Source organism: Marmota flaviventris, chromosome 3, assembly GCF_047511675.1.
Source record: "Marmota flaviventris isolate mMarFla1 chromosome 3, mMarFla1.hap1, whole genome shotgun sequence".
NCBI lineage: Eukaryota > Metazoa > Chordata > Mammalia > Rodentia > Sciuridae > Marmota > Marmota flaviventris.
The window spans coordinates 11,140,252-11,164,082 of NC_092500.1; the positions used below are offsets into that span (position 1 = coordinate 11,140,252).

General features: G+C 57.3%; 1 protein-coding gene across 1 annotated transcript; it reads left to right on the forward strand.

The window, feature by feature from the left end:
• Window positions 1–772: 772 nt before the first annotated feature.
• Pvalb (parvalbumin) lies at window positions 773–15,006 on the forward strand. Its single transcript, XM_071609146.1, has 5 exons — window positions 773–784; window positions 1,570–1,637; window positions 3,423–3,555; window positions 4,807–4,916; window positions 14,946–15,006. Exons 2-5 carry the CDS (start codon window positions 1,577–1,579, stop codon window positions 14,972–14,974), a joined length of 333 nt encoding a protein of 110 aa, XP_071465247.1. The 5' UTR covers window positions 773–784; window positions 1,570–1,576; the 3' UTR covers window positions 14,975–15,006.
• Window positions 15,007–23,831: the final 8,825 nt, after the last annotated feature.

Here is a 23,831-nt window from a genome sequence, read left to right on the forward strand (position 1 = left end):
TCCCCCATCTCTACTGCATGAGGGTCCTTGGCCAGGACACCAGATTCTCCCACAAGGCCCTTGAGCAGCGCCTGGGAGTTGAAATGAAAACAGGCCGCCCAGCTGGGGCAAGGGGCAGGGCGGGGCAGCAGGGCAGCAGGGCCAGGGCAGCCGAGGGCCCAGAGGCCTCACGCCCAGGGGTATCTGGCCAGGACTTCAGCCTGGGCTCCTTGGACGCCAGCTGGCTGTGGGCTGAAGGAGCTGACTCACCGGGAGGGGGCAGCTGGAGCCAGCCACTCCTAAGGCTTCCAGGAAGGGCACCAGCCAGGCCTGAGCCGGAGACGGTGTTGACAGTGAGTGTCAGGGAACTTGAGCTACTGGGCAGCTGGGCTGCTGGCCCTGGTCCCCACACCAAGGGCCACCACAGTCCCAGCCCTTGCCCATCTGCCTAAGTTGGAGTCTCAAGGTCCCACTAACAGGGACAGGGGTGGGGACCACCAGCCCTTCCAACACAACAGAGGGAGACACAAGCCTAGAGATGAAGGTCCTTTCCCAAGGTCACATGGGGACTCAGTGCAGCCCCAGACCAAGGTCCAGGCCCCTGTCCAGGGCTCACCCTCGAGAGGCAGCCGCTGCAGCCAGGATGTGTGGGAGACCTCAGGCAGGTGCTGCTGGCACTGGCCTCATTTCCCAGAGGGGGCTTTAAGACCATGAAGCTCGCTGGGTGGCCAGGAAGTGTGGTCTGAAGGTGTCACCTCTCCCCCAGGTGAACACCAGCCTCCCGAGAGCTTGCATGGACATCCAGGTAGGCTCCATGCCCCCAGCCTCCCCAAAGAGGTTTGTGGGACAAGGGGCATCTGACCCCAGATTCCTGGATAGGGGAGACCAGGAAAGTAGTTGATGGAGCTCCTTTGTGAAAAGTCAGGCTGGGCAGGGGAAAAAAAAAAAGGCCCCGTTAAGGTGTGCCTCCCTGGGCAGATGTGGGACGCAGCTCCAGCTGAGAGCTTGGGCAGCTCTATCTGTCCCTGTCCCCACCACCCCTTCCTTGGTCTGCGGATCAGGTTTCCTAGCCTCAGCGCTCAGCTTTTGCAGCAAAAAATTTGCATCTAGGACAGACAAGAGGTTTGCATCGCGGTGGAGAGAGAATGGGTGCCGAGCCGAGGGGTCCACGGGGTAGAGGCTGGACCCTGTGTGTCCAATTATCTTTCCCTAAAAGGGATGTCCTTCGAGGTGCCCAGATTCGAGCGGTGCCTCCTGCGTGCCCTTGAGGGCAGGCGAACTCCCCAGACCCGGCTGATGGCGCGAGCGCCCCCTAAATTCCCGAGGGCGTGCTTCCCGGGGCGACCTGGCCGCAGACCCCGGGATCTGAGGCGGTCGGGGCCTGCGCTGCGGGAGCAGGTGGGCTGCGGGGCGGCGGCGCAGCAGGACTGAGCGGCTCCGGCTGCGCGCAGAGCCCGGCGCCCCCTGGCGCGGTGCCAGGCCAGGCGGGCGTGCGCCGGGCGTGCGGCACTGCAGCGCCGGTCATATGAGCAGAAATGATGAGAAAAGCACTTTTTAATCTTTTCGCACTTGCTCTGCCCGCTCAAACAGTTGCAGGATGTCGATGACAGACTTGCTCAGCGCTGAGGACATCAAGAAGGCGATCGGAGCCTTTGCTGGTGAGAGCGCGCTCCCTCCCCATCCTCTCCTTCCATCCGTCACCTGCGCCCTGCGCCCCGCAGCCGGCAGCCAGCCAGTCCCCTGCAGCCTCTGTCCACGCGTCGGAGGGGTCGGGTTGGGGTGGTCCTCCGCGTTTCCCAAACTCCGAGGGCCGGAGGGGACTTGGGGCGGGCTGCGCGGCGGGGAGGCGGGCTGCCCGAGAGCAGCGAAACTTAGGGGCGCAAAAGGGCCGACCCGGGACCAAGGGCAAAGACCCGGGTCGAAGGAGGGACCTTGGGAGTTCTTTCGCGCTCTGGGGTTTCCTCTGAAGGCTCCTGGAGGGAACGCAGGCGTGCCTCTCTCTAAGGGACCCTTTTCTGGACAAGACTTTTCCCTGAAAGAAGGTGGCCCATTGTTGAACTACGAGAATGTCCGAGCTCCCTCCCTGGGCTTCAAAGTCCCCTCCCTGGGTAGGTCCCTGTCTCACTCTGGCACTGCGATCTTCCCGATCTTCCCGTGGTGGATGCTGCAGCGGTGCCCAGGGCGTCCTCCGCGGCCCATCGCCCCCCCACCCCCCACTCCACCGGGGCTTCCAGCCGGTTCGAGGCTCAGGGAAGGGCAGCCCCCCCACTACCTCTCAGACTGCCAGGGATCTAGTGCCTGGCCACCACCGACCTTCCCACTCCCCTGTCACCACATGGGGAAACCTCGGCTAGGAGAGGACCTGGAGACTGGGCCAAGGTCATCTAGCCAGGCAGAAGAGGAATGAGAACTGGGGTGGCCTCCAGAACTTGGTCCCCTACCTTAGAGTGAGGGTTACAGAGCCACATCCCCTCCTGCCAGCTCTGGACAGAGGGAGAACCTGGCACCCCCCACACACACACTCACACATAAGGTACATCACCCCCATTGCACCCCCCTTCCAGGGGTTCTAAAAAAGGAGCTCAAGACAAAATGGGGGGGGGCTAGCAGAGAATCCTGTGTCCTTTCTGCTTGGCACCTTCTCCCCTGGACACAGGAAGCTCTAGGAAGTCACCCTCCTGGGGCATTATGAGAACCACCTATGTAGCCTTGAGCCACCTTGTCATCTCTAGGAAGAAACTGAACTGGGCTTTTGTCACACGCACACACACACACTCACACACACACTCATATCACACACTCATACACACACACCAACACATGCACACACACACACTCATATCACACACTCATACACACACACCAACACATGCACACACACACACTCATATCACACACTCATACACACACACCAACACATGCACACACACACACACTCATATCACACACTCGTACACACACACACACACACACACACACACGCTGCCAATGGAATGAATCTCTGTGACAAAGCCAGGACTCTTGGGTCCTCCCCTCTTCCTCTCACTATGTGACCTTGACAAACACTTGTCCTCTATGTTTATCTTCTGTGTGGCCAAGAAAGAAGGTTGCCTCTCCCTGGCCCCAGTGCACACACCGGGTTCACACCAGCTCACTTCCCAGCCTGCTGTCACCTAGGACCCGCCGGAAGGCTGCATGGAGAGGGTCTCCGGAGGCCAAGGTCTCCCTTTGGTTCCTGGGGGCTCCCTATTTGCAAAAGATACCGGTGAGGGGGCTGGGCAGGCTTGAGAGACGTGACCTTGGACAAGCACCTTTCCCAGTCCTCCCACAGGACTGTCCTCCCTGCCCACGCCTGGCAGTGGAGTCACCCGAACACCAGGACACCCCTCCCCGGCCTTCCTGGGCCTCCTCTTGTCCTCATTTTCACCCGCTCCTCCCACCAGCTGTCGACTCCTTTGACCACAAAAAGTTCTTCCAAATGGTCGGCCTCAAGAAAAAGAGTGCGGACGACGTGAAGAAGGTGTTCCACATCCTGGATAAGGACAAGAGCGGCTTCATCGAGGAGGATGAGCTGGGGTAAACTGAGGCCTGAGGGGACTTCCGGCCGGAGGCCCAGGGAGGAAGGGAGGGTGGTGGCTGGAACCCCCCCTTCCCAGTCCCCACCAGGGCTGCCCTTTCCCTGGCACCCTTCACAGAAAGCAAGGGCTCAGGCCCAGGGTACAGGGGGAAGATGCTCACGGCACCGTCGCTTCCGGAAGAATCAACCCCTCAGCTCAAAGTGCAACTAACAAGGTTAAATTATAGCCACTTAATACTGCTAATGGAATGATGCTTCTTAATAATTCAATACAAACCAAGAGGTGGTTTTCCTGCTCGCTGGCACCGTAGGCACAGCCGGGGGCTTGGTTCCTGTAAGTGCTGCCCTGATTCCCAGTCGAAAAGGCACCTTCTGTCTGTGCAGACCCCACCCCTTTTGGACCAGGGTGTCGACAGCAACTTCTGGGCAAGCCAGGGGCCCAGAGCCAGCCTTGGGGATTCAGGGGTCCTTGGAGCCAAGCAACCAGGAAAAGGCACTGACTAAGAAGATTTGCAAAACTGCATCTGGGAAGAGCCCTCCCATCCTCCCCGCCCCGGCCACCTGGCCCATGTCTTCTGCCAGCTGTGCCTTAGGATGTCACTCTGTCCAGGACTGCCTTGGATTTCATCCAAAAGAGCAAAAAGAGGGAGGAGAGAGGGTTCCTACTTAAGGAGAACTCCCCCCACCTATCTTGTCTCCCCCAAACCGTCCCACAAGGGTTGCCTCTGCCTGGGACCGTCTCCTGCCCACCCACACCGGGCACTAGCCTCTCCCTGCCCTCCAGGCACCACCTTCTCCAGGAAGCCTCCCCACAGTGTACCCATCCCACCACATGTCCCTCCTGGAGTACGTGACCTCCTTCCCATTGATTCAGGTGGCTTCCTGAGACCACCACAGTGTGACCAGCTTGCAGCCTATAGCTCGCCAGAGAAGTCATTTAGTAGTTGTTTATTGAATAAGTAAAGAAATGCAGGTGCCCCCCCCCCGCAAGTAGGCCAGCCTGTCCCCCAGCCCACTTGCTCACCAAGGCCCAGCTGCACACACGCTCTCTGCGCGCTGCCTGTCCCCGCTGCGCTTTCCCCTCACGGACACAGCACCATTTCCTGGCCGGGAGCCCCTGAGCAGTGGTTCCGTAACCCTGAGTCCCAAATGCCTCAACTGTAAACTGCCCAGGATACCATCCATACGATGTCCCTCCTGGGTGACCTTGACCTGACTCCCTCCTCATCTGTCTCCCTTTCCTCCTCCAGATTCATCCTAAAAGGCTTCTCCGCAGACGCCAGGGACCTGTCTGTGAAGGAGACCAAGACACTCCTGGCCGCTGGAGACAAGGACGGGGACGGCAAAATTGGGGCTGACGGTGGGTAGCACATTGTGGATTCTGGGATGTGTGGATGCTGGAAGTTCAGAGCCGTGTCTGTCACCAGGAAGGGGAGCCTGGGGGCAAGGGCTCCCGTTAGGTCTAGCCAGGCAGAGAAAAGCTGCTATGGAGTTCCAAAGTCAAGCCCAGTGAGTCTCACGCATGCTGGGTGGGAATCCAGGAGAATTTAGGATTTTTCCACTACTTTGCCCAGAGTCGGGTCCTGCACTGGCTGTGTGACCTTGGGCAGTCTCTCTCCTTCTCTGAGCCTGAGGCTCCTGTAGGTAATCTAAGGAGATGAGGCCAGCTGATCCCCAAGGACCCTCCAGCTCCCATTAGTCTCAGATCCCAGGGATGGAAAATCCTGGTTTCCTATCCTCTGCAGCATCTGACCCTGGTGTCCTGTAACCTTGAGCCTCAAGACAGCTTTTAACTTCACTCAAATATACTCTTCTGGTATGACAGGACAGCCAGGAAAGACAGCCAGCCAGGAACCAGCCCCAACAAGCAAGAATGGTTCTCAAAGTTAGCTGTTGGCAGAGGCAAGGGGCCAGCGGGCCACCCGTCCCACACCCTTGCCCACTCAGCTGGACCTAGTATTCCTGGGGACACATTCCGGCATCACGTTTTACAGATGGCTAAACAGATGTTGAAGGGCTTGGTCCAATTCAAAGAGCCAGGACCTAGAGATGGAGCAGGGATTCAGAACCTGACCTGAATGTCCCCACTGCCACCCCCTCCATGACAGGCCTTTCTGACGGTCTAAGAGAAAACTGGGTGTCGGTGCCTCTGAGTTCCACTCCCAGCCACCTGAGCTTGGGGAAGTCCCGTAACTGCTCTGGGCTTCACCTTCCTCATCTTTGAGCTGCGGAGGATGAGGGTCTTAGAGCTGTCCTGAGGCCCAGGAGTGTTACTATGCAAAGGGCCTAGACGGGGCCAGGCGCAGAGCAGGTGCCGCGTGTTGGGAAACTAAGATGAAATCGGGACTAGATTGCCTTCGCCCTTGTGCCTCGGGGTGTGGCCCACACCTGTCCCAGAGCAGGTGCTGCATGAATACCTGTTGCTCGAGTGTGAATTCCAGGCCCCCATTCTGCTTCCTCTCTGCCTTCCCCGGCGAATCTCTGGGGTGTCACCGAGTCCACCTGGCCTGCCTTGCCAGCCACAGGGCGGGCCACTTATCTCTGACCTGCTTGGACTTGTCAGAAATTCAGTGGCTGCAGACCCAAAATCGCTTTGAGAAAGGTACAAGAATTCTGAAACTGGGTCTCGGTTTATTAACGTTTATTTTGGCTAGAAACGGGAACGGGGGCTCCCGACCAAGGTCAGACGCAGGGAGTGCCCTGGCCACCTGCCTTCAGCTTCCCTGCTTGCAGCTGAAGGAGGGAGGTGCTTTTCAAGGGACCTGAGTGGAGGGTCCTGGGAGGTGTTGGGCGCTGAGCTGCTCTGGGTGGCTCGGGTGAGTGACAGCTGCTCTCTGCCCCAGCTCCACCCCCAGCCCTGGCTCCACCTAGAGCTCAGCCCCAGCCTCCAGCCCACCTCCACGTTCCATTTTAATCTGCCGCCAGGAAGCCCAGCCCAGGTCTTCATGGCTGGCTGCTCCCAGGCAACCTGAATGGTGAAGAGAAACCAGGGCAGGCCCTCGCCTGGTTCCCTGCCTCCCTCTCCCTCCCGCCATACTCAGGTCTTAAAGAGCCAACTGAACTCTTCCAATAGACATTGTCTGAGCAGCAACTTGGTGTCCGGCAGGGAGGGGAAGATGAATTAGACCCAACTTAGAGTGGCACCATTTCCTGGCTGGGAGCCCCTGAGCAGTGGTTCCGTAACCCTGAGTCCCAAATTCCTCAACTGTAAACTGCCCAGGATACCAAAGAGTGCCTAGTGCAGTGTTTAGTAAGTGCTCAATAAACAGCAGCCAGGATGCTTTTTTTTTTGGCACTAGGGATTGGACCCTGGGGTGCTCTACCTCTGAGCCACATCCCCAGCCCTTTTAATTTTTTAATTATGAGACAGGGTCTTGCTAAGTCACTTAGGGCCTCACTAAATTGGTGAGGCTGGCCTTGAACTTGCAATCCTCCAGCCTTGGCCTCCCAAGTTGCTCTGAGGACAGTTGCGTGGCACCATGCCCAGCTAAGATACTATATTCACTTCATCTGCACATTGCTCACGGTTCTGGAAACAAATGGCACTACAGGGTGAGTGTCCCTTATCTAAAAGGCTTAGGATCAAAAGTGCATCAAACTTTAGAGTTTTTCAGACTTCGGAATATGTGCATAGTCTCATGTTGGTATTCAAAAAGTTTTGGATTTCAGATGCTCAACCCGTACGAGGCAGAGCAGAGAGGTGTAGGCAGCGTGGGGGGGCACTTCATGTGGACTAGGAGGCACTGGGCTAGGATGCCCCAGCAGTGGAGGGTCCAGGTATCAGCAAGGTGGTGAGACCAGTGGTGAGGAGATGGGTTTACTGGGAGACATGACAGTAGTTAGCTGGGCATGTAATGTGTGCCCAGGCCAGTGCTGGTCTCCGTACAGTGTCACCTCTTTTACCCAGGAGGACATAGGTGCAGACACAGAAAGAGCAGTCAGGGAATCCAAGGCCACTTGGCCAGGATCCAACACGGTCTACGGAGGGCTTGGGCCAAGCCGAGGCTGACGGAGCTCTAATCAGGAGCCGGGGGTCTGGGGGGACCAGAGCAGCAGGGGCTGGCACAGGCCTTGACGACAGGCCCCCCGACAGTGCGCAGGCGTGGGAGGGGAGGCAGAGCCCTCTGTGGGGCCCAGGAGCCGTCACGGCTGGCACCCTGCGGCTTCCCCTAAGGCCCAGAGGGTCGGAGCCCACCTACCAGGGTGGGATGCTCTCTCCTGTCCTGGGACCCGGGCAAGTCACAGAGATCCCTGGCTTTCAGGGGGCCTGGTCTTTAAAACCAGCGTCAGGCCACTAGCCAATCCCTGGGGTCCCTTCCAGCCCTGGGATTCCACAGTATAATCCTCTGCACAAACAACCATGAGTGGGACTTAGACCAGCTGAGTGACTTAGTGACAACAGCGGTGACATCGAGCCTCATGGAGCACTTCAGGCATGCACAGTCCTTCACGCATTTATCTTCCGGGCTATCCCTGGGGTGGACACTGTGACAATTCCCACTTTATAGACACGGAGGCTCAGAGAGGCCAGGCTTTGCCTGAACTCCCATGGGCCCGGAGAGGAAGGAGGCAGACCCGCGCACAGGTCGTAGGGCCCCAGGGCACGTGTCCCACGGCCACCTCCTTCTCGCACTCAGGTTGGGGAGCCCCGCCCATCAGATGACGCTGTATTGACTTGCTGCTCCTTCCGCCCCCTTCACCACGTGGGCTCTGCAAAGCAGGGACATGGTTTTCTTCAGTTCTGATCCCAGCACAAAGAATAGGGCCTGGCACATAATGGGAGGACTAGAAAAGTCTACCAGACAGACAGATGGACGGAGGGGTGGATGAGTGAAGGAGCCAGGGCCAGCCCGGGGTATGATGGCAGGGGCTCTCTGCAGGTCCAAGCTGGAGAGCTGGGCAGCACGCTGGGGCTTGCTTGCTGCAGGTGCTGAGGGGCTCAGGACTGCCGCTGTCCCCAGCTGTGTGTGTCCTAGGAAGGGGAGCGCAGTTTACCATGTTCTTCAAGCTCCCAGGCTGCAGGGAAGGGGAGGAGGACAAAGTCCTAATAATACGCCTTTCCATTCTCGTCCCCGGGGTGACTATTTCCAGGAAGCTCAAAGACTTTTCTAGATGTGATCGATTGAGTTTCAACAGCCACCCTGAAAGGCTGGTGCCGGGCTAGACAGTGAAGGGTTAGAAAAGGAGAGAGAAGCTGGAAAGAGGTGGAAGGGGCGGACAGGCGCTTCCTCGGGCGCCCCCTGGACTAGTGGATCTCCACCTGCAGCAGCCTCAGCCGCCCCCCCCAGGGCCCTTCCCAGCATGGATGGCCTCACCCACGGCTTGGGTGGGCCTGAGCATTTGCATCTGGAACAAGTAGCCATGTGGTGTAGACAGTCCGGGAGCTGCACTCTGAGAGCCACCGCCTGAGGTCAATCCTAGGAAGGAAGGGCCAGGAGTGTCCACTGTCCCCACTTTACAGGTGAGGAAACAGAGGCACAAAGAGGCCACGTGAGGTGCTCGGGGTTACCCAGTAGCAGAGTCAGGACTGTGTCCCTCTAGGACCCACTGTGACCCTGCCTCCCTGGGCATTTGTCCCCAGCCTGACTCTCTGAACTGGAAGCCTCCACAGGAACAGACAGACCCACAGACATTGAGGTTAGCACCCAGTCCCACTCCTGGTGGGACTGCTCTCAGGTCTTTTTCCTCCTTCAACCCTCACGTAGCTCCCCAAGCTCTTTATTACCTGCACAAACAAGGAAACTGAGGCCCAGAGACGCAGAGCAACTTGCCCTGAAGCGTGAGACCCCTTTCGTTCTCCAGCTGCAAAGGAGCTCTTCCCCCAGCGCTGCAGGAAGGTCCGCACACCCCACACCCACACGCGCACGCGCAATCCAAGGGCATTTTCGCTGGGACCCAGCCCTAGAACTGGATCCGCTTTCCTGTGCTTTAGCCCTATTCCAATTCAAGAGCATTTTACTTCAGTGCTAAAAACATCGAATCCTAATTATTTCCTGACCAGGACGGACTGACCACGGGCCTCCCGTGCCTGAGGGCTTTTGCCTCTCCTGCTTCCTTGGGTCAAAATCTGTTTTCTCTTATCCTTAAGTAACCTATTTCACCTGGGGCTTGGGGGTGAGGGAGTTGACTGCCAGACTGTGGGGACCAGCCCCGGGAGTGTCCCCAGTGTTTCCTCCCAGGGGCATCTGCTCCGTCATCTGCAAAGTGGGGATAAAAATACCTCTTGCCTCGGCTTGGTGCAGTTAGGTGAATGTTCTGGAAATGATTCCTTTCCTCTGAATTAGACGAATGCTTTTTTGAAAGTCACCTCAAAAACTTTTTAGAAGCTGGGGAGTCCCGGCCCTCAACAGAAATGAAGTAGAGTCTCATGTCTAAGATGGGAGGGAAGCGAGAAGCCTGGAAGGACAGTCCCCTGCCTCCCGGTGCTTCCAGCCTGCCAGCCCCTTCCGGGATTGGATCCCCAAGCAGGGCAGGATGTACACACTGGCAGGGCCCCGGGGGCGGCCGGCATTTGGTGGCATCTCCTCCTGCCATCCCAGCAGCCCCAGGAGGTCTAGGGGACAGAGACTGAGAGATGTGAAAACTGAGGCCCGGTGGACATAGAGTGCCAAAGTCACCCGGCAAAATCCTTGACCGAATGGGACCTGGGTCTCCTGACTCCACCTCCCTCCTGGCCCAAGCTGAGCTGAGACTTTGGAGTTATAAATGGCTCCGGCGCTTAGCAATCTGCTCTCCTATTCCCGGGTGCACTCGCGCTGGCTCGGGCCTTATGCTGAACTAGATAAGACGGAGCAGGGACAGGAGGAGGCTGCTTATGTAACTGGCCTCCTGGAAAATGGGGCGGCCGTCAGGGCGAGAAGATGGTCCCGCCCCATTCATCCCGCTCCTTCGGTCTGAGGGCTGCAGTGGGGACGCAGGGCCATCAGACTCTTGAGAAAGAGATGCAGCCGGGCACGAGCCACGCCGGAGCTAGAAGCCTCCTGGCTGGGTGGCTCAGCCTCAGTTTCCCTGTAAGTAGAATGGGGGTAACGGGGCCCGAGAGGATGAACTGGGCTCGCACATGGGGCAGCCCCTGGCACCAAGGGCGCCCCCAGAACACTTTATGATGCCTCCCTATGGCTGTCTGGCTTGACCCCAAATGACCCTGCCTCCCAGTTCTGCAGGGTGGGAAAGTGATCTCTGTTTGCAATACCAATGTATAAGAAACCGAGCCGGGGAGCTATTTAGAGGTGAGGTGATAAACCAGGAGGCTGGTCCCTTCATCCCGGTCATCACGACAGAGGGAGGGAAACAGCCTTCCAGACGCTGACTCAATGAGTCTCAGTTTCACTTGGGGCTATCAGCATATGCCCTCCCACCTGTCAATAGCTTCTAAATTTGTCCAGTGTCCGCAGCACCCAGGACTGGGGCAGACCTAATTAGGCTAATTGCAGTTTCCTAAGGGAGAGTAAAGAACAGAATCTGCCCATCCTCCGTCCGCTGCCCCCCTCCCGCCCATCCCTGCCTTCTCTGCCTCTCTCTGATTGGGCGAGGCAGACCTCAGCAAGCCAGCCCTAGAGGATGCTGGGGGCAGCCTCAGGCTGCAAAGGTAGGGCTGTGCTTGCGCGTCCTACAAGGGGAAGAGCATCTGGATCCCTCCGAGGGCTCATTTCCCTCATACCTCAGCAATCAGCATTGACTTAATGGCAGTCACACTGTGCCTGCCCCACCTGCGCCGGACGCCTCCATCATTTCCTGTGGTCCTCACATCACCTGTGAGGAGAGGGTCTCAGGATCCCCATTGTACAGATGAGGAAACCGAGGGCCAGAGGCTGACTGTCCACAGAGGGGTGTGCTGGAGGCGGGAATCTAACTCACATGGAATTGATCCTGTGGAAACTTGTTCAGGGCAGCTGGCTGCTGTGTAGTCCCCGGGTCCTCTGTTTAGGTCCTCCTTGTCCTCCTTAGATTCAGGGGCTTTGTGGTGGTTGTCATTTCAGAGTTACCAACCCATGTGGATTGTGCTGAGGGGATCCAGGGGGGGTGGAGTCAGCACATATAAGCCGCCTACTGTGTGCCAGGCATCTTTCTGTATTTTATCATCTGTTTTCCCCAATAGCTGTGTAAGTAGCCTGTACCCTCCTTACAGATGAGAATACTGAGGCTCAGAGGGGTAAAGTGGTGACCCATGGCCACCCAGCCAGGCGGTGATGGACAAGACAGCTTCAGAGATGGGGATGAGGAACGGAGATGGGGAATGAGAGGGATGGTGGATTCCAATAGCGGCAAGAGCGACAGCCATGCTGACAAAGGCTTGAGGTCTCCTCTCTGCAACGGCTTGGTGTCAAAGTGGCTTGAGGTACAGAGAATCCTGATCACAGTGGCCACAGGTGTGTGCTGTGCCCTGGCCCTGACTGGGAGCTCTAGCTAGATCCTGGGAGCAGCCCCGGGAAGTAGGAATTCCCCTGAGCACCATGGTACAGACGAGGAAACCGAGGCACAATGTGTGACCTAGTCAAAGGTCACAGAGCAACAAACAGGAGCTGGGAGTGGACCCCAGCCCACTTACCCCAACCCAGTAAGAGTAGAAGATCACGTGTGAGATGAGAGAACCCGACCGGGAAGGGCGAGGCACCTCGTCCAGGGACTAGCAGATGGCGGACCCACACTGGAACCCGTCCTGCAGCATGCCATCCCGTCCCAGGGTGCAGCTGCCGGCTCTGCTGGCCTGGGCTTCCCATAGTCTTTGTGCACTTGCTCATTTGAGAACTGGGCTTTTTTTTTTTTTTTTTTGAGGGTTGGGGGTGCTAGGAAGGCTGGGGCTGACTGGCCGGGTGCTAAGGGCTCTGCCCCCGGACAGACAGGAACGTACCAAAGAGGTGGCTCCTGCCCTCAATGTGTCTGCAAGTGCCCTGTTCAAGGTTCTGTGGGGATAAAATTAGAATCCAGTGTTTCCTGCACGTCCAGCCAGACGTGGCCGTCGTGACCTCCTGGCTGCATCAGGGTGGGCAAAGGGCCGATTAAGAGGCTTTTAAAAGCTACAAAATATTCCGAATATTTCCCAAAGTGAGGCTCCAAATGCCCAGCTTTTATCCCAGGAGACCCTCATTGACACCCTGGGTCCTCCCACACCAACCGCACCAGGTCCCCTCTAGTGTGGGGGTGGAGACAGTGTGCTGAGGAGGAGGAGCCAGGGAGCCCCCAATTTCCAGCATGAAGAGTCAGACCCAGCCTCCCCTCTCGACGGTCTCCAGGAGCAGTGTTGGTGACAGGTTCGCGCCTCCTGTACCTCAAGGCAGAGCATCTCAGTGGCCTGGGACAGGGAAGGCCCATGAAGCTGGAGAGGACTCTCGCTTCCACGGGCCACCAGCCCAGCCAGGAGCAGCCCTCACACTCAGCTCCTGAGGCCAGAAGACAGACTGCAGCTCTGTGTCTTATTCTCCGCATAACTCTGACACCTCCCCTCTCCAGCCCCATTTCCCCATCTGTAAAATGGGAATCATCTCACAGAGCTTTTGTGAGAATTCAGTGCAGTTAAACAGTGGTTGTTGAAACTTAAGGACTCATAAGCCATCCCATCCATCCCTGCACCCATCCACCCACCCATCTATCCACGCATCCATCCATCCATCCATTCATCCATCTATCCATCTATCCATCCATCCATCTATCCATCCATCCATCCATCCATCCACCCATCCACCCATCCATCCATCCATCTATCCATCCATCCACCCACCCACCCACCCATCCAGCATTCACTTATTAGCACCTGCTGTGTGTGAGGATGTTCTAGCTGTTGGGAGGCTGAACCAGAGAGAGATGGGCTCCCCACCCCTCAGAGTTTGCCTTCTAAAGAGAGGAGACCAACAAAAATAAGTACATAAATAAGATCATTTCAGAGTGTGCTAAGTACTGTGAAGTAAATTAAAAAAAAAGGGCTACTGTGACAGACCCATGGGGGTGGTGACATTTGATCTGGGACATGTGTCACTCTATACTAGGTCAAAGTAGGTCAGAAACTCCAGCATAGAGAAGGAGGCTAAGACCGACTGCAGCATGAATCCCATCTGCTCTGTGACCTTGGTCAGGCGACTTAACTCTTGGGCCTCAGTTTCCCCAGCTGTAAAACGCAGGCCAAGGTGAGTCTCCCCGGAGGTAGTTGTAGGATGCAGAGGTTGGCACTCGACAAATGCCAGCTACTAACTGTAAAGCTGGACTTCCTGGAAGAGCCCCCGGCCCTCCTCCACCCCGTCCTGAAGGCTCACAGGGGACTGTGGCTGAGAAGAGGGCCCCGCGGGGGGTCGTTGGTCCTGGGGCTGTTTCCCAGGTACCACTCAGTGGGAGAGCCTTGAGCCTTCAGGACTCTGAGAGGGAGGACCCTCGCTCTCCACCCGCTTGAATCCCTGCCCAGACCCCACGCCCAGGTCACCCACCTTTCCTGTCCTGGGACAGTCTAGGGACAGGAGGGTGTGGTGTCCCCTCAGCCGGCCAGAGTCAGTGCCAGGCTATAGCCAGGATATGGCATGTGGGTCTGGTTGTCCTTGTTTTTGTTTTTACTTAGGAATAATTTTAGGAATACCGAAGAATTTCGGGGGTCATGCAGGGTCTTGTGCACCCTCCTCCCAGCCCCCCAGGCTAGCACCTTGTATCACCACGGTTCACGTCAACCCCACGGAGCCGCATTGCTGGGTTTTATCTACATGTTCTGCACCAAGTCCTGGCAGGGCAGCTGACCTCAAGGGGGACCCAGGCACTTTTTGTGGCCTTTCTGAAGCCATCACGGCCCCTCCCTTCTGTCCATGGGTGTGTGAGAGATCTGAACCCTGGGAGCCCATTGTCCAGCATATGGCCAGGCCTGCCTGGAAGCCCTGGCCCTTGACCCCAGCCCGGGCCCTCCCCACATCACCACGCTGCATTTACACAGGCATCGAGGACTGACCAGGACCCCACCCTCCCAGGCAGGCCAGAGATGTGGCGTCCCAGAGTCGCTCAGTGACATGCGGTGGCAAGACCGTATCCTCGCTCGTCTCCTGGGGGGAGAAACAGAAGAAAAGTCCAGAAAGATGGCTGACTGCAGAGCCTCGGTCTCCTCATCTGTAGAATGAGCGTGATAATCAGTGATGAGGTGATGGTCAGGGTGAAGAGGGATGCTGGATGTGGAGTGTTGAGGACAACGGCTGCACTCAGTGGACCCTCAGGGACAGTCAGAGCCACGATGGGAGCTGACAGTCATGTGACCACGGGTCCCGCTCACCGTGTTCATTAATTCCCACTCTCTCTCATTCCGCCACATCCGCAGCAGATCCACGAACCTGGAGGAAGCACGGAGCTGTGCCCTGCGTCCCTCGGGGACAGTCCCTCTGCATCCTCTGCCTCCGACTCACAGCCTCTGTCATTTCTTTTGCAGAATTCTCCACTCTGGTGTCTGAAAGCTAAGAGGCGCTGCCGCCCGGGGCCTCCCCCTCTGCCCCCGACACCCCGTCTCAGCCGTTGTGTCCCCTCTGGATTTTCTGTTGGGTTTATTGATGTTATTTTTTACTCCCCCACCCCCTGTGGCTCTCAAATGACACCGTTCTTCTGGAAAATGCTGGAGAAACAATAAAGGTCGTACCCGTCGGACTCCACCTGCATGGGAGGGCCAGCCTGGCGGGCACTGGCTTTCCAGGGACCCTTAGGCGGGGCCGGGGGTGGGGGGGGCTACACCGCAGGAAAAGATGTGACCGAAGGGAGGACCGCCTGAGCCTTGTACCCAGCACGGCCCTCCAGGCGGGTCGTCCCTTTGAATCCTTGGGACCACTGCACAGAGGAGGTGACGGACAGGTGCGGAGACTGAGTCTTGGAGCCGGAAGTGATGCGCTGGGGCCCCACCCGGGCGGGTGCTGGGATTGGATGTGGGTCTGTGGACGGCTGGGTGGACGGATGGTGGGTGGACGGCCGCTGGCTTCACCTTCCATCCCTGTGACAGATACCTGAGAGAATAACGTAGGGAGGAAAGGCTTGTTTTGGCTCATGGTTTCAGAGGTCTCGGGCCCTGGACGGTGGTGGCTCCTTTACTTTGGGCGGAGGAGCATGGCAGAGGAAGTTCTCAGCTCATGGCGGCCGGGAAGGATGAGCGTGTGTGTAGAGAGAGAGTGTGAGCGAGCACACACGTGTGAGCGAGCAGACCAGGGACAAGATCCCCGCTTCCAGGGCAGCCTCCTGCGACCTAGTTCCTCCAAGAAGGCCCCCCTTCTTCAGCTTCTCCCGTGTCCCCTAATGCCATCAGCTGTGACTCCACTGAGGAGGTCACACCCTCCTGACCCAATCATTTCCCAACGGCTCCCCCCACCCACACCCCTGCCTGGCACTGCTGCCCTGGGGACTGAGCCTTCGACACAGGAGCCCTTCGGGAACATTCCAGACCCAACCCTAACAGGGTCCCATTAAACTCCTTTTGTTCCAAGTAACAAAAACCCAACTCAGAGGCACTTGAACCAAAAAATAAAAAGGAAATTCAGCTTCAGGAATGACAGGATCCAGAGACGCCGGCAGGAGGCGCCACAGAGCTAAGGCCCCACCTCCTACGTGCATGAGGCTCCCCAGGACGCAAGGTGACCCCGTCCACTCAAGGCACGGGTGCCGCAGGACAGCTGAAAAAGACCCCCTCTCCCCAGTTACCCATCCGAAGGCCCCAAATTCAGTCCCATTAGAGCGGGGGCTCATGCTCGTTGGGACTCACCTGTGCCGAGCCCCTCTCGGGATCCCGTCTGCACCACAGCCCGATGGAGTGTAGACCATCACTACCCTGGTGTAGACGAGAACCCGAGGCACGGGGAATTTCAGTGTTACCCCAAGATCCCTCAGCGAGCCATTGGTGGGACCAGGACCCCGGCCCAAGAAGTCACCTCGGGGGCTCTGTGTCTCCCTGAATCTGTCAGAGTGCGGAAGAGGGACACTGACTGGGCCACTCTGGACCAGGGGATCAGCCACACAGAGAGCTCAGGGCCCGAGAGTGGAGGAGGGGTGTCCCTGTGGAAATCATTAGTCGGGGGTTCCAGGTGGGCCAACGGCAGTCCTGCCGATGGCCCTGCTCTTCCCACGATGGCCTGCCCTGTTTACTCTGGAGGTCCCAGTGGAGGAGGGACTGACAGGGTGTCATTCTCCCACCACAGGCTGCCACCAGCCCCTTCTCTGGGTTCTGAGGGACAGGCGTGGACGGGCCACCTTCCAGAGTAGTGGTCAGGCAGACAAAGCAGGCCCGGGCCAGGAGGGGACATGGGACCAGAACTGATAACTGACTTAAAACCACAGCAAGTCCCAAAGGGTCACCCCATGTGCACTCAGCCTCCCAGGCCCTTCTCCTACTGAACCCTGTGGACAGGCAGCGTCCTGAGCCACCTTCACGGGCCAGAAAACCAGGGCTCTCTGGGGACGTGCAGCTGGGGAGGGGCAGAGCTGGAATTCAGTGTGCGGCTTGGCAGAGAACACCGGCTCCTCACCGCAGCTGTGCCCAGCTGGGACAGTGAGGGGAGAGGCAAGAGGGAGCCCAGCCCAGTGGTATGGTCAGGACGTGGCCCTCAGGACAAGAAACCCCTCCCCTCCCCCTCCTCTGGTCCCTCTCATCCTCGGCCACCACCTGAGTCCAGGCCAATCAGGTGGGAGTGTGACTCTGTGGAGCCACCTGGCCCGGGTCTCGCATTCCTAGGGGCACCTCCTGCTCCTCCTCCTCCTCCTCCTGCTTCTCCGCTCGCGGGAACTCAGGTTGGACAAGTGTGTGTCCTGGGAGCGTCGTGAGTGGAGGTGGCCCGGCTCCTCCCTGTGTTCCAGAGCAGCGGGCTCTCCTGGCCAGTCTCCTGCACCCCGACCCTTCTCATTCTGCTCCCCGCGTGGGGCCAAGGGCTCTTCCCAAAATCTAGATTCCGCCACAGGGTCCTCCTGCTTAGAGGCGCCTGGGCGGCTGCTCAGTCCACACCAGGAACCCCAGCCGTCCTGGCCCCAGGTTCGGCCACCAGCCTTCCCCCAGCCTCCCCCTGGGCCCTCACAATCTGTCACCCCAGGCTGCTCCCTGGGCCCGGACCTCTCCTCCCCGACTGTCCAAAAGGCTCAGTCGCATTCATCTCAGGAAAACCACCCCGACAGGGGCCCACGGTCAGGGTCAGGGCCCACAGTCAGGGTCAGAGCCCCCGACTGACTCCTGCTAGTGGAAAGAAAAAGGGTGACACGTGATTCCCATGCACCCTCCCAGAGACCGTGTGAGCCCTCGGGCAGGACGTGTCCCCTGGGCCTGCTGGCTCTTGGGCCGGCACACAGGGAGCTGGGACCCTTCACCAGGCAGAGGCCCTGTGTGTTTGGGACTCACTCAAGGTCACTAAGTGCAGACTGCAGCCTCCTGGTGTCCCTCACCTGCACTACCTGGTCACTTGGAGCTGTTCCGCTCAGCATGCTCCTCTGTAGGTTGCACTGAACTCCAACACCCCCCAGTGTCCCCGCCAGCATGGCCGACACCTTGGTCACTACCTTCTGTGCCCCTCCTGGCTTCTCACCAGCTGGACACAGCTCCTTTCTCACTGCTCAGAGGAGCCCCCTCGTCACCCACCGGCTTCTGTCTGGGTGCCCAAGGCTGGGAGCAGGGACGGCAGGGACTCGGGGCTGAGGAGCCACAACCCGTCCCTGAGCAGCTTTTGATAAGACATAAGCCAGCAGGACCCCAGGCGCGTCGCAGATGGACGCCCCGGGACAGACTGAAGGGTGCGGGTTTGCGGGGCAGGAGGAGCCGGGACCGGAGGTGGGAGGAAGGGGGCAGAGGTGGGGCCGGGCCCCCTCAGTCCTGGGCCTGGAGGAGAGGCCGAGCCGGCTGAGGCTGTGGGGCTGCCAGACCTGCCCTCCGCTGCCTCTTCAAGTCCTACCTGTGCCGGGCACTGTCCCCCCATCTGCCATGTTGTCCCTCCAGTCACCACACACTGAAGTCTAATCAGCCATCCATGGCATGAAGGGGTGGGGCCTCAGGAGGCCATCAGGTCACCAGGTGCCACCACCAGGTGCCACCACCAGGTGGAACGTGTGCCCTTATAAAATAGGTGAGAGAGAGGTTGTCCACCCCCCTCTGCCACGTGAGGATGCGGCATGGGTGCCATCTATGAGTCAGAGCATGGCCCTCCCCAGACACCAGACCAGCCGATGCCCTGACCCTGGACGTCCGGGCCCCCAGGACGCTGCTCTAAGTTCCCAGCCTCCAGCATTTCCAGCTGCAGGACCGGCCGAGGCACCGCCCCCTAGTTCATTCCCTTTCAACACAGAAAGATGGTGGACTCAGAGAAGTTAGGGAACTGGCCCAAGCGGCACAGCTAATAAAATGGGAAAGAGCAGATGACATCCACTGGTTCAGAGGCGGCCGAGAGAAACACCAATGAGAAAAGAATCGGCCAAGTTTTATCTGGGAATAGCTTTGAATGGGTCGCAGGGTGTGGCTGTGGGAACGCACATGCCACTGCAAACTGGGGGCGCATTCAAAGGGCTCTCAGCTCATGGTAGCCAGGAAGCAGAGAGAGGCGGAGCCAGGGACAAGATATGATCCCCAAAGGCCCCGAATGCCCTCCCTACTCCAGCCACACCTCCTGCCTACAGCAGCCCATTTACATGGCTAATCCCACTTGGATCACTAACCATCAAATGGGTCAATCCACTCCTGAGGTCACAACCCTCATCACTGCCTAAAAGCCCCAGCTCTGCACCCCGCTGCGTTGGGGACCATGCTTCCAACCCAGGAGCTTTTCAGGGGACAGTTCCAGATCCAAATTATAGCAGATACCTAGAAGATGGATGCTAGATGGATGGGCTGGTCCTGACTTACGATGGTTCTACTTAAGGTTTCTGGGCTCTATATGCATTCAGTAGAAACCGTACGTCGGATTTGACCCTGACCTTCTCCTGGACTAGAACCTGCAGTGTGACCCTTTGGAGAGGCCCGGCAGGGACAGGAGCCACAGCTCCCAGCCAGCCCACGTCGACGGGAAACGGCCGGTACCTAGAGCACGCGCTGCCTGTGTTGCGGAAGTTGGGTTCTGGGTCGCATTTCATCGTGTCTATAAAACGCCCTTCTCTGGGTGTAGGAGAATTTCCACACTTTCCTATAAAATAGGCTTTGTGATAGGTGACTTTTCCCAACTGTGGGCTAATGGACGGGTTGAGAGCACTTGTGAGGTAGACAAGGCTAAGCCGCACTGTTTGGGTTAAATGCATTTGATTTGAGGTATTTTCAGTCTCCAAGGGTTTATTGGGACATAAGCCTGTCATAAGGTAGGGACATCTGTGCACACACTGATTTGTCATAAGGAGGCAGCTGCACGTGTTGGAGATGAGACCTAAGGGATTGTCTCCCGTGATTATGGAGACGGACCAGTCCCCACATCTGCAGGTGAGTTGGCCAACTGGAGCCCAGGGCAGCAGACGTGTGGTCTCAGTTCAAGTCTGAAGACAAGAAAAGAAAAAGAAAAACACAATGTCCCTGTCGGGGACAGGTAGAAGAAATTCTCCTTTACTGAAAAGAGGGTCAGACTTTTTATTCTACTAGTCTTTTGGCGAATTGGTAAGGCCCACTTCCTGCAGGGAGGATGATCGGCTTTACCTCATCCATCAACTTAAATGTTGATGTTATCCAAAATGCCCTTGCAGAAACACCCAGAATAATGTTTGACCAAATATCTGGGCACCCCATAGTCCAGTCTGCCGCAGTCTGGCTGGGCACACAATCACGAGCCACCACACAGCTTGTAGATTCAAACAGCAAGTCTTTATTCCCGAACTCACACCAGCTGTCTACAATCACGTTCTGGGGAAATCCACGTTCTCTGCCCAAATCCACATCCACTGGGCTTCTGTCTCCCAAAAAATACTGTCTGAATCCCGTGAGAACTCAAGGGGAACTCAGGCAGCAGGATACACCCTATTCCCAGCAGGAATAATCTTAAACCTGGAACGCCCTAAACCCGATTATCCTAAACCGGGAACACCCTAATCCGCCCTGGTCCTTGAGCAAGGTCACCTACATGCAATGTCACTGCAAAATGTCCTATTTCCACGAGTCCTTCCACTAAGCAACATGGGGTACGCTGGCAAGGAAATTGTCATACCTACTTGGCTAATGGCTCCCAGCACCAGTCAAATTTGAACAAAAAACATTATCCATTATTGCAGCCTGATTAACAATGGGCAGTGGACAGGAACGGACATGTCTCCAAAGAAAATATACAAAGGCCGGTGTGGTGTCTTAGGCCTGTAATCCCAGCTACTTAGGAGGCTGAGGCAGGAGGATTGCAAGTTCAAGGCCAACCTGGGCAACTTAGTGAGGCCAAAATAAAATTTAAAAGGTGGGTATAGCTCAAGATAGAGTGTTTGTGTAGCATCCTCTGTAAAGTCCTAGGTTCAATCCCCAATACCAAGAAAAAGAAGTGGGAGAGAAAAAGAAGAAATAGCCAACAAACATATGTACACATAGAAACTTCTATAGCAACATTATTTATAATAGCTACAAGGTGAGAGTAACCCAAATATTCATCAGTGGTGAGTGGATAATCCAAAGGTGGTATAGCCATGTAGTGAAATATTACTTGGCCATAAAAAAAGAATGAAGCATGTTACAACTTGAAGGAACTTTGAAAACATCATGCCAAGTGAAGGAAGCCTGTCACAAGAGGTGACACATTGTATGATGACTTTATATGAAAAACCCAGAACAGGTAAATTCCTAGAGACAGAAAACAGATCAGAGGTTTCCCCCCAGGAACAGGGAAGTGGTATAGGGAGTAGTTACTTAATGGGCTCAGGGTGTTCTAGGGTGACTAGAGTTTTGAAACCAGAGTTTTGGTTACACAGATTACAGATGCACTGAATGCCACTGGACCGGGTGCTTTGGAATGGTCCATTGCGTGTCATGTGGCTCCATCCACTGTCACCGTCACCGGCCTTCCCCGTTTGCTTTCCCGAGAGCTGGAATCATTCATCATCGTTACCCAGCACCTAATCCGGCCCCTGGCACGAGGGAGGTCCTCAACACGTCTTGGTTGGGTAAACCGACACGTACCACAGAGAAGAGCACTCACAGGAAGAAGGGGAAGCCACGCGGCTGCCCAGGGGGACGTGAACCCTGCCCTGACCGGGGGTGGCCGTGGTCTGAGAGGCGCTGGGTTCCTTTGGTGGATTCTGCAGCCAGGACCAGGAGGAGGCTGATGGGCAGCAGCTTGGACCTGCTCTAGGAGGCCCTGGGGGTCCCGCTGAGCAGGGAATGCCCTGTCGGGGGAGGTGGAGGCAAGGAGCTGTCGAAAGGACTTGGGCACCTGGACAGTCCCTCGGCGCGTCCCTCCCGACTCCGAGCCCGTGATCCAGCTGCTTGCAGGCCATGAAACGTCCACCTCCCCTCCTGCTGGCTGCGGCTGGCTCGATCGTTGGTCAGACACTTGGCAGCACAGGTGTCCTGCGGGTGGACTCGCCGGGGTCCGGGGATGCCCCCCGGGAGGGCGATCTTCGTTCAGAGGGCCAGCGAGGGAGAGGCAGTAAATGCCACTGGACCGTGTGCTTTGGAATGGTCCATTGCATGTCATGTGGCTCGCATCCACGGTCATGTCACCGGCCTTCCCTGTTTGCTGAGATGCGGGTGCCAAGGAGAGGAGCTGGTGGGCAAGGCCCTGGGGGTTGCTCCGCCTGGGCACCGTCCGCCCCCAGCTCACCCGGCACTGGCTCTGGGTGGGCTCCTCGGCAGCCACGCCACCTGCTGCCCCCCAAGCTGGCCTGGGTGGTGGGTCTTGCTCAGGGCAGGCTCTGCTGGTCCAAAGGAGGTGGACAGTGTGGAAGGACACGGCTGGGCAGAGCCGTGGGGCACGCCCACGGCCACTGCGGGTCTGACAGGGCCACGTGGGACGTGCATATGAGGATGGGCTTCGTAGCTTTCAGCAGGAGGCGTAGGTCATTACTGCTGCCTCCTAGTCGCTGATTCTCCCTTTTTTGGGGGGTGTTGGGGTCCAGGATTGAGCCAGGGGTGCTTAACCACTGGCCACATCCCAGCCCTTTTTATTTTTTATTTAGAGACCGGGTCTCACAAAGTTGCTTAGGGTCTCGTTTTCAGGGGGAAGATGGCCAGGGTCTCATCAGAGGGCTCTTCTGCCCAGAGGAATCCAAGCCACCCCAAATAGCCACTCTAAATGTTAATATCTCAAATAATTAACAAATAATAAAACACAAACACTCAGAAATACATCTACAAAAGCGAAGCCCCCTGTAGATCTAGTCCACTCACGTTTTTGATCTAGACAAAGGCAAAATGGCTCCGGTGGCTTATTGAAGGGGGCACATCCAAGGCAGGATGAGGTCTCAAGGGCAGTCGTGCAGTCGGCAGGTTGATTGACATCTTGGCAGGTCACACCCGTCTCAGGTGCTATGTGGGACCCTGGTTCATCTGACCCCAGAGCCCAAGCTAAGCGGGTCAGTGCTGGGGTCACGGGCCCGATGGACCAGACAGGCGTCCCTTCCCAGGGACCTAAACCAGGAGCATCTGGCTTCCTGCCTCTGGATTGGGAGCCGCAGCGGAGCCTTCTGATGGGCAGCTCTGGGGCTCTGGGAGACGGGGACACGTCCTGTACTCACCGGGGCTCCTGTGGGGCCGCTGGACAGGCTCCAGCCAGAGCCCCTTCCCTCTTACTGCCCTGGCTCTCCAGGCCCGGCCACTTCTCACCCTGCCTCCTCCAACACTCACATCTGCGGACTCTCGAGAAATGAGCCAGGGCACTCGTGTGGGCAGAGCACTCTGGAGACGATTCTGGGCTGGCTGAGGGACCCCCGGGTGAGCCAGCGCCTCAGGAGGACTTTCTCTGCCCCAGAGTTTTTGCAAAATTCAATGATTTTTGCTGGAGCAGAGGTCAGCAAGGGTGGTGAGGGAGGCTTCTTCCAAAATCATCACAACACGCCACCTTGTCAGCATCGCCAGAGATCAGCCCGGGTGACCCCGGGGCCAGCTCGCTCTCTGTTCTTGGAAAGGTACTTTCAGAATGTGGCTCGTCCAGAAAAGGTGACCCCCGATTCCTCTACACGATAAACAGCTTCACGCAGCACTTTATTTCTATCTGGAGGAAATTGCCTTCGTTTCTTGGATTTCTTGCAAGGGAAGCTTCCTGTCCTAAATAGAGGATAAGGATGCATTTGAGTCATTCATTCGTCCATTCAGCAACGATGCCCTAGGGTCACGATGACAGGGAGCCCTCCGTGCCACTGAGCCAATGCGTTGTGTGCAAAAGCATCAATGCCCACAGCCCCCTGTGGCGGGTCC

Coding starts and splice junctions, on each gene's coding strand:
- Pvalb (XM_071609146.1), top strand. CDS start 1,577: ATGTCGATGACAGACTTGCTCAGCGCTGAGGACATCAAGAAGGCGATC. Junction 3,556..4,806: donor ATCGAGGAGGATGAGCTGGG/GTAAACTGAGGC, acceptor TTCCTCCTCCAG/ATTCATCCTAAAAGGCTTCT. Junction 4,917..14,945: donor CGGCAAAATTGGGGCTGACG/GTGGGTAGCACA, acceptor TTTCTTTTGCAG/AATTCTCCACTCTGGTGTCT.